The sequence below is a fragment of the Equus przewalskii genome, chromosome 23 (assembly GCF_037783145.1).
Source record: "Equus przewalskii isolate Varuska chromosome 23, EquPr2, whole genome shotgun sequence".
Classification (NCBI taxonomy): Eukaryota; Metazoa; Chordata; class Mammalia; order Perissodactyla; family Equidae; genus Equus; species Equus przewalskii.
Window position 1 is genome coordinate 26,949,819 of NC_091853.1, and position 10,820 is coordinate 26,960,638.

Consider the following 10,820-nt stretch of genomic DNA (forward strand, 5'->3'; position numbering starts at 1 on the left):
CAAACTGTCATTGTGCCAGTAACTCCAGTGCCATCTTAAGATGTGAAACACTTGACCATTTTTTCTGAAATGGAAAGCGCAGAGTTAAACAGGACATTTTATGCTTTGACTTATGGAAATTTAATAGAAGTAATGGCAGTTTAGAAGCAGTGGTACTACTGACAAACATTGCTGTGAATTAAGGTTTTGTGGTATTATTTATTGCTCTCTGCATAGTTAGGACATGGTCACTTAAGTGCATGTTTGTTTCTATGCACAGTTTTTATCCTTGTGCCTGATGTTTCATTTACATTCTCAGAATTTCCTGGCTAATTTGCACTATATCTTAATCTTTTTGTCAGGGTGGAGAATAGGAAGGGTCGATGATAAGATAAAGTATTGTTTGTGAAGACTGCGCCAAAAGCATCTGTGTGATCGATTCATGGAACCTTATATATGACTTATTCCACAGACTCACTTTTGGGGAAAAAATATAAATTAACTTTCTAACAAAATCGTAAGAAATGATAGCATGAATACTGAACTAGACCAACTAGTTTTAAAACAATTTTCCTCTAACCTAGTGAATTCTGATTGTTCTGGTAACCTTTACTAAATAACCTGGTGTGGTGGCTACGGCACAAAACAACGAAAAGTGAGGGTCCTGTGACGAGTCTCACAAGTTGGACCTGAACCTGGAATGTGATTAGAAGGGTTGTGTGATCAAAATGACCGGGATGCTCCAGCAGTCACCCTAAAACTAGATGGATAGACTTTTCCTTTGCTGTAGTTTTTAGATGATGTGGCCAGAATGAAAATGCACCTGCTATTTGGAGGCCCAAATGTGCTCACTTATCTTCAAACTGTCTTCATTTTTTCTCAGGTGGAGGAATTATTGCCGTGATTGTTATTGTTACACGTAAGTGTCCCAGTCTTTCGTAATACTTAAAATATTACTGTGAAGAAGTGCTTTATTTTCTTAACGGTTTTTCACTGTGTATAATTTTTATAGCTTGAAATTAAGTGAACCAGTCTAGAAACGTGAGCTTTTATGTGATATACTACCTTGTGTTGGTCACTGTATATTCTTTCATATTCTAGATGTCCACTTAGTAACAAACCCTAAATAACACGTTTTGTCAAGATAATCGGTCATACGAGTTTGCTTCCCAAATATGCTCTGGGTCACCTTCTCAGTTAAGCAGGGGCTCTTCTCCGACCTACTCTGGACGGTCTAAGTCATTCCAGGGGACTGGGCTGAGATCGTGCAGAGTCCAGATGGAACAGAAACGTTCATGTGCTTGAATACAATAAGCTTTTCTGACCACTGAAATGTAACCAACATTTCTTTCTTCTGCTAGATTTTGAATCCTGGTGATTAGTTTTTACTCACATGTCACTTGTTTCCTGTAGTTGTTGGTGCTGGAATAGTTGCTGCCGGCCTGTTCAAATTTCTACACACCAGGAAGAAACGGTAAATTAAAGCATGCTGCTTCTAACTTACTGGTTCGTCTCATTCTTGACATGCTTTTGTGCAACTTTTGTTTGTACTCTGTATTGCATGCCATCTTTTTAAAAATGTGCCTGCGTGAGTGTGCCGGGTGAATTGCTTTTGCTGACTAAAAATATTTTCAGCTGCTTTTAATATAATTATAACAAGAGTGACCTGTGCAGAGTTGCTTCCGCTATTATGTGTGTAAGAAAAATTTCTGTGGGATTTGAGGTTAAGCTTTACAGCGAAAACATGGACCATTATGGGGCCTTCCCTACCCTAGGTATCGCCTATTTCCTACACTGGAGTAGTGGCCGAGCTTAAATCTAAAATAACTCACTGTGGAGACTTGGAGAGTTGAATTCATGGGAATTTTCATGAGGAAAGTTCCATTTGACTGTGTAACGTAGGTTGTTGTAAGGAGCTCTGTAGTTGTCTTGTTCAAATACACAATTTCATTTCTTTCCACATAGAGTTGTTATTTATCCATGTGAAACGGGAATTAAAGCAACACTGTTTGATTTCCCTCTCATGTTCTCTTAATTTACTAGGTTGCAGTAAAACTGAAGGGGTTTATTAAAGTTAAAGTTGCTGAGAGGGGTAAGATTTACAAGGCACATTAACTTTGTCTTTTTATCTATAAAATTGAAAAGGGGGGAGGGGCTTAGAATAGAAAAATGTACAAATACAATTCTTGTAAGGAGAATAGGGTTTTTAAACAGCAAACTTAAATTTTAATGAGATAATTTACAATTTAATCAAAGACTTAGAATAAATCCTGGAGCACAGACCAAGATTAGGTGCTTCGGAATTTCAGATTTTTAGTGAAATTTTTTTCCTGTCCTTTTAGAAATAGCTTTGAAATCAAATTAAGATTGTTGAGACTTTGGTACTCATGGTTTTATGGTATATTTTCATTGATGTTAATCATTGGGTTTAGACTATGTAATAAAAGTACATTCCTCACTCATAAAGAGCTCAAACCTTTTATATTACCTGATTGTTTTTTTAAAATACCCATGATGCCTTCATTTAAATCTTATATTTGTGATATGTACATTTGATTTCTATATCAGTAGTATATTTTTAAAATTACATATGCACAGCAGTCTGACTAGGAAATACTATCAGTGAAATATTTTTACAAGTCCAAATGTTTGCATAGAAATGACTTCTCAAGAAAGTAAAACAAAATAGCTTTCTGCTCCTCACTTTCCTTCTTTGTTTAAAACATCACTGGGTTAAAATCCTTAAAGTTTCCTTAATAAGTATTAATCAGACTCTCTGGCTCCCAGTTAAAGGATCCTTGAAAGCTGAGCAATGATCTGAGCTCTGTAGCCCAGATTAAAGGCTCAGCAGCGTCCGTGAGCTGAGGTTCCGTTTCTAATGCGCTCCGAGTGCTGCTGCTGCTGGGCCTGGACGACACTTGAAGTGTCCTGGGTGTCAACTGTTACTGATGTGCCCACATTCTTGAAATTTGAAGAAACACTATCATGTTTATTGGCAAATTTTTCTCCTGTTTGAGGTCATTGGATTTTTTAAAGACTCTTCATCTATGTGTCTGTTTTTAAAAAAGATTATGGGGTAATACTTAGCTTTATTTTGCTTTTCTTTAAAAAAAAGTCCAGATTTTTACTATATTCTTTGCAGTATTTAATGTCTATAATCTTCTCCCTAAATTGGTTGCTGTTGCCTGAGAAACTCCTTTACAAGAGAACAGAATATGTGCAATTCCTTCTCTATTTCTGGGGTACCTCTGGAAGCAGGGTCCCAGGCACAGATAATCCCAAATTCTTGTTAACATTTGATACAAAATGGAGCTGATGTGAACTGTACTTATGATGATTTGGGAACACACTTACCCTGATACAGCCTTCATACCACAGTACCAAAATAGTATAAGTATTCATTTTTAAGATCATTCAACATATTTCAATTACTTGATGAAAAATGGCCACAAGATTAAAGTAGTCTGCCATAGTTTTCTGTTTCTTATTCTTCAGCTAAGAATGGAATAGGATCCCTGAAACGTGCCCATCTACATGCTCCTTCCTTTCCCTTCTTCCAGTGTCCTTTCTTATGTTTCTCCCACACTTTCCAGGCTTAGACTCCACAGCGCTTCCCCGTCCTTTGCTGTTTCTTGAGTCCTGTTCTGCATGTCATGACCACGTGATTCCGAAAACAGATGCCTTTAGTTTACATTAATGTTTTCACTTGTTCGTAGTTATTTTTTTCCCCATAAATGCATGATTTTCTTTACTCCAGTTAAATCATCCCTGGATAAGTGAGAGTTCGCTAAATTCTTTAGAATTATTTGCATAATTTATGTATTTTAATACCTGTGACTTAAATAGGTCTTATTTTTTCCGTTAACATTATTTATTATTTTTTATAACAAACTTATTTTTAATGTTATATTAATAATGACTAATTCAATAACTTTGTCATTTTTATGCTGTCTTCTTAAATGAATGTTACAAAAGTTTTCTGGATTTAATATATTTAGTGGCCAGTTCTGGTAGTGGCAAGTGTAATGATATGAGCAAAAAATGGAAGGATCAGATTAACTTGAACATTTTTCTACTTGACTCTCAGATTCTTGAGCATTCAACAAACTCTTCAAAAAATATGAAAGAAAATTAATAAATAAGAAATATTTTGTAATTACTTTGGATTGCACGTTTATCAAATTTGGATCCGTCCCAGAGAAATGGGAGGTCATATACTAAGTTTTACAGGGATCTTCTCAGGATGAAAACAAATGTGCCTGGGAAGAAACTGCACTCACTGCAGAAGTCCAGATGCAGCTGAGAATACATGACTTGTCATAAAAATGATGTCCAAGACAATATGACATGGATTAATATATGCTCCGTGTATTCCCTCAAAATAAGGACCCCTTCTCCTCACAGAGTCTGTTTTCTGTGAGAAAGAGTTGACATTATTCTCTTCAGGCTAAATGGTTTCAGAGGTAAACAGATTGCACAGAAATTGAGAATCTGTTCATCTGCTGGATGATCTGGAAGACTCCCAAGTTAACGTAGCTTCTTGTGCGAACTTCCTGTTTCAAGTTCCTACGTGAGAATCAGAGAACTCTTAATCTATGAACCTCATGATCGGGTTTACCTCCATTCTCCTCTGTCATTGATTTGACCCCACTTATTAGGCCACTCTTGCTGCCTTTGGGTTTGATGTCACTATTGTATTCAGCCCCTTTCCCTTCCTCTGTTCAGCACAAATCTGATTGATGAGAGCCGCAGAGAAGGAAAATTTATTTCTCTCTGAGAAGAAATGAGACAGATTTGCTTTTATTGTTAAAAGGTGTCTGCCTCCTTCTGTGTTTCTTTTCAGAGATGTCCTTTCTTTTGAAAAATATTCAGTGAATGTTTAGACAGCAATAACCTGAGCTAAGATATGTTAGGAGGAAACATCAGAGGACACTTAGAATCCCAGTGCCTTTGCTCAGTTATTGATGTTTTCTTCTACCATTCCTTTTCTAAATGTAACATGAAGTGTCTTGACGGGTTTTGCTTTGCCTTACGCTCCAGTAATGTCTCCTCATCCTTTTATCAGACTCTACCTTCTAGCAGCTGTGAATCCAGAAGTGAGGACATTGTTTAGCAAAATCACAGAATCTGTTCATTGTAAATAGAGGGCGAAAAAAATGTCCTTTTGCAGAAACCAAAATATATTTTACTTAATTTTGTAAATGTATTCATTGTCAACTTGTAAATAACTCAGTAAAGGCATTTATCTGTTTCTCTTGACCTGAATATTTTTAGCATATGAAAGAGAAACTAACAAAAATATCCTCAGATTTTGGAATTATGAATTGCACTGCCCTAAACCCTTTAATCCCATCCACCTTCTGTCTTTGAATGAAATGAATTGGAAATCTTCCTCTACTTGTGCCAAAATGCACGTCTACATAGCTGGGAAGAGAGGGAGATGTGTATCCCACCACTTACAATGTGAGGCGCTACCCAGGTTCCAATCAAGAGTTTCACAGCAGATTCTACAAAGGCCAACAGGAAGGGCAACTTCTTGGTAAAAGCCAAGCGGTGTCTTTGATCGCAGGGGCAAAGGGAAAGACAGAACATACCAGCTAGAGTGGCAGAGCTAGAGACACCCAGCCCTGTGTGTCTGCCTGGGCTCCTAGCATTTTCTTTGAGGCTAAAGCCAAACAGGAAAGTTGTTTTCACACTGTCGTGAGCTTCAAGATGTCTGTAAAGATTTGAAGTTAAATTAATCCTGAAGTTAATATAAAATATCAGTAGTTAGTGATTGTTTCAGATTTTTATCTTCAAGTAGGTTCGTTGTTATATCAAATAAATATTTATATTAATGCTTACTTATCTTTCTCATATATTGGGTTTATATTTAAAATTCTAATTAAAGAAAAGGATTCCACTACTACAGCACGAAAAAAAACTACTGACTTTGAAAAATAGAAAAATATAGTGGTCCTGGAGAAATACTGACAGGCCTAATTATTACGTCACTCACCACAGTATTCCTTAGAAATCGCCATATTGCAAGAATAGTGCTGTGACAGTGGTGGTTCATAATGATGGGTCCCCCACAAAGAGAAACAAAGTACCCAAAAGTAACCTGGTTGGCTCTTACATTGGTAGGCATCCCTGAAGTGTCTGCTGTGGCAAGCATAACTGACTGGTCCAAATTGAGTTTTAGTCTCTTAGAGTCAATTTACTAAGGCAGGGACCAGAACCGCATTTTCCAGTGCAATAATCAATAGCCACGTGGGGCTACTGAGGACTTCAGAAGTAGCCGGTTCCGAGGAAGGTGTGGTGGAGGTGCAAAATACACTCCAGATTTCAAAGACTTAGTACAAAAAAATGTAAAATAAATAGCAAAATGTTAATGTTTTGGCCGCCTTGGGCTAAGTAAAATATATTAAAATTAATTTTTCATGTTTCTTTTACTTTAAATGTGGCTTTTAGAAATTTTAAAATTACCTATGTGATTCGCTTTATATTTCTCTGACAACACTGGACAACAATAATAGATTTTAGAAAGATAACTGTTGTTACAATGAAAGTGTGATGGAAACTTCAGTTATTTAGGAGACTCTCTTACTGGAACACAGGATTTCCTTGACAGTCACGGGTAAATGAGGTGTCATTGAACTTGAACACTGTGGGAATCGTTATGTTTTTAAAAGTTTCATCTTAGAGCCAGATTTAAAATTGTGATTTTAGGAAAATGTGTTTCTCTCCAGTCTTTGCCATTGGCTCGAAATTAAAATGAGGAAGTCTACTAGTACTTTACATGTGACTGCTCCGTTTCTTGTTTTGGAGAGAATCAAAAATATAATACAAAGTAGAATAAATGTTTCTAGAGTGAGACATGTTGAATATTTGATATTAAAAGAATCATTTTTCCTAGTTCAGGGAGTCTTAATACTATAAATACAGGTTTTTTTCAATTGTCCATTTTCTAAATGGGCTTCTGGAATTGAATTTCTGTGTCTCATTATGTTTATCTCGGACACTATCTTTTTACCTTGTCTTGTAGGGAAATAGAGGAGAGTGTTGCAAACAGAACTTAGCAGGAGAAATCAACAACTCCAGCAGAGCAGACGCACTAAATGGTTTCCACAAACCAGTGCCTCAGTTTATCTTTTGATTCTTTTAAAATGTTAAGACCCACAGTAAATTCATATAGGTACTATGGAAAACAATATGGAGGTTCCTGAAAAAATTAAAAATAGAACTACCATATGATCCAGGAATTCAGCTTCTGGGTATTATCCAAAGGAAACTAAATCACTGAGTGGAAGAGGTTTCTGCACCTCCCTGTTTATTGCAGCACTATTTACAAGAACCAGACATGGAAACAACCTAAGTGTCCATTGACGAATGAATGCATAAAGAAAATATATACACACATACAATGGAATACTATTCAGCCATAAAAAGAAGGAAAACCTATTTATGACAATGCATGGACTAAACACAATCCCTGGTAGTGTTAAGATGGGGAAATGATTTTTTTTAATAAAATATCCAAATTTGGAGCTAGATAGTTCAAAATGAAATTACATTTTATTTGTAAAGAATGATTTTGAAATCTTTTTTGTTCAAAGGTTAATGCCAACTCTTAAGATTCAGTCTTTCAACAAGTCTAAAATTGGTTTTATATATTGTTATTGTAAAAAGTCTTCACGAGTTTGTGTATATTCCTTCAGACCTTAAAGTTTAAAAACAAGAACACTGAAAATTGGGAGTTTGAACAAGTTTGACTTCCTTAACTAAGACTACTATTGGAAAATACTCTTACAGTTCATAGGGTAAAATTCTGTTTTTAAAAAATTATTTGTGGGGCCAGCCCTGTGGTTGAGTGATTAAGTTCACACGCTCCGCTTCAGCAGCCTGGAGTTTTGCCAGTTAGAATCCTGGGTGTGGACATGGCACTGCTCATCAGGCCATGCTGAGGCGGTGTCCCACACAGCACAACCAGAAGGACCTACAACTAGAATATACAACTATGTAGTGGGGGACTTTGGGGAGAAGAAGAAGAAGAAAGAAAAAAAAGACAATTGGCAACAGATGTTAGCTCAGGTGTCAATCTTAAAAAAAAAATTATTTGTAACTTGCTGGTGATTTAAAGAAGCTATAAAGTTTATGGATGGCATTTGTTCTTCACCTTTGTAAAAAATCAATAAACCAGTGTAAGGAATCGATAAGGATTCAGAATCAGTTGCTACTTCTGTAAAAAGTTAGGGAGCTCTAACACCCATAACAAGGATACCAGCTCGTGGTACAGAGTGAGCACTGCGGTCTTGTAGTTTTCTTCAAGAGAATTCCATCTTTAAGAGAATTAGAATCCGCTCTAAATTCTGGCTGAGGTGGTTTTCTGTCCCTACTTGGATAAGGAGATGTCTTACTGTAATATGTCGTCTAAAAGTAGGCAGAATTGTCTGAAATAAGTTTGTCAGATAACCTCTAGCTGTATCAGAATCTTAGTCGTTCTGTGCATCTCACCTCATTTGCTAAAAGGCATAGGAAAAATGAAGCCGTGCATTTCAGGAAAGAAAACTTAATTATGTATTTTCTGTCTGTTGTAGGAAGAGACTGAAAAAGGAAACAGCTCAGGCAGCACGTTATACTCAGGTGAAGTAGATCCCGCCTCTTCTGAGCCCTCACTGGCAGCGTCTCTCAAGTAAGCCAGTGGGAGAAGAGGAGGGACGCCACGCTGATTCAGATTACATTTCTAAAGTTTGGTTTCACGCTGTTATATTTAGTAGCACAAATTGGGCCGAAGAAACGTTGCCGAGAAGGATATGAGTTGGGGACTCAACAGTGGCCTGGAGTGAACATTGTTTCACTCCTAAAGTCATGTTAATAACGCACTGCACGTGTTCCTTCCCTTTGTCATCTCTGATGAGGCACTTCAGGAAGATAAGTTGGGGCAGAAGAAACAGGAATTCTGAATTCAATATAAAGCTGGAGGTTTACTGTGCCCATTTTCACATGCTCTTCAAGAATGTAGCACTTGCTTAGAAGCAAGGCATGGCTGTACTATTTACTTTTTTAAAGCCAAACTGAGGCGCTTTTCAACCAAAGATTGTTATGCTTATCAAAATAAATTGACTGGTATACTAGTTTCGCTTCAAATTTAGTTTTTTCAATTTAATATATCTATATGTGAAATTGCTATATTTGTGAAGATATAAATTATGTTCTTTTTGTCAATTACTTAACAATATAGGGAAACTAGTTTTCTTTTATTTAAATAACAGGGAAAGAAGCATGTTTGAATTTAAAAGATTCTTAAAACTGCAAGAATGAGTTTGAAGTGAAATGAGAGTCCCATGTATAGAGTTCTTTATTGTTCCCTTTTTGAAAATTGGATCTTCAAATCTGGCATAAAATAAAATGTAGGTTTGGAGAAGTTTCATTTGTGATGGTGCGTTTATTTCCAGTGTGTTTTATCTGAAAGCAGAGTGTGCTTTTAATTGGGGCCCATCACCAAGCTTTCCACTCCCACTGTCATCCCTCCTGCCCCTCGCCTCTCAGAGCCTTCAGTACATCAGGGCTTCTCCCCTCCAGCCCCGCAGGTACCTCTCCTGCTCAGAGGTGTTCCGTGACGCCACATTACCCACAGCAGGAAGTCCAGGTTAACCAGCCTGATACTTGACGGCTTTCTATAATCCAACCCCAGCTTTTCTTCCCAGGCCTTCTCTCTCTGCTCCACTTCTTCAAATAACCTGCTCTCAGTCAAGCCAGACCATTGGCCCTGTGCTCTCGGCCGTGTTCCTAGTTCACTGTTGCCTGAAGCGCCCCAGCTCCCATCCAGATCCTGGGCATCTTGCGCGGCTCAGCTCAAATACGGCCCATTGTGGGAAGCTTTTCCTGATTTCTGCCCAGCTCTCATAGCCTATTATTACCTGACCTTGAGTTAACCACATTTAAGTATCTATATGCTTGTGTGTGGTAGAAAACATATCTTCCACATCACTTCAGTGCATGGGTGTGGCTTAGTAGTTAAAACCCCAAGTCCCAACAATAAAGTATAAAATGTGATTTCCACACTAACAGTAAAATTTGTTCTTGTTTATGCAAAAAAAGCAATTCCTGCTGTCTTTGCAGGCTTGAGTTAAATCCAATAGCTAGACCTCTGAGACCAGGCCTCAGTTTCTGAAGCATGGCTGCAATTGGATCCCCTGGGGAGCTTCACTGCTGCCTGGGTCCCGCCTCCCAGAGGTTTCTCATGTAACTGATGTGGGATGTGGCCTGGGTGGAAGGTATCTTTAAAGTTTCCCAAGTGATTCTCATGTGCAGCTGAGGTCGAGAACCTCTGCTTAGTGATTCCCAAGCCCCATAGCCCATTTCTACATATAAACTTGCAAAGACAGAAGACAAGGGCTTATATTTACAAAAGAAAATTGTAGTTTTATTAATTCAGCCCATTCAAGAAATCAGAAGATGTCTAAGACTTGAATTAAGGTCTTGTTGCCTGGCTAAACAAACAAGGCTAACTGTCGTTTAAAAAAACAGAAGCAGTCTTTCTAATATCAATGCTGGATAAGAGTTATGTTGACTATATAAATCATTTTTTCACATTTCATTTGGCATTGACTTGAGACTATACTTTTCTAATTGGCATAAAATACACAGGAGAGAGTGTTTAAGGTGACTAACAATAAAAGTGAGAATGTTGAAGAGCCCTGGGATAGGCAAGAACTGGAATCTGCATTATTAAAGTAGATTCTGGGTTTAAGGATAGGCAACTCTGGTATTCTAAAATTTAGTAATGCCTGTCAGCTAACATTGTAACCAAGAAGGAATGTTTTTGGATACTTAAAAAGTTTGCGTATTTGTACTCA

The 10,820-nt window shown here is 37.4% G+C and overlaps 1 protein-coding gene across 5 annotated transcripts in view; it reads left to right on the plus strand.

Annotated features, from left to right (window-relative positions):
• Positions 1-9,385, plus strand: part of LOC103562568 (membrane cofactor protein-like) — a 42,260-nt gene extending 32,875 nt beyond the window's left edge. For 4 of the 5 annotated variants that reach the window (XM_070591177.1, XM_070591174.1, XM_070591175.1 and 1 more), the window contains 3 exons: positions 863-898; positions 1,393-1,453; positions 8,559-9,385. In XM_070591177.1, coding sequence (XP_070447278.1) covers positions 863-898; positions 1,393-1,453; positions 8,559-8,613 — 152 coding nt within the window. In that variant the 3' untranslated portion in view covers positions 8,614-9,385. Of the gene's footprint in view, positions 1-862; positions 899-1,392; positions 1,454-8,496 lie in introns of all 5 variants that reach the window. The other variant, XM_070591178.1, reaches the window with a different exon arrangement.
• The last annotated feature ends 1,435 nt before the right edge of the window (positions 9,386-10,820 follow it).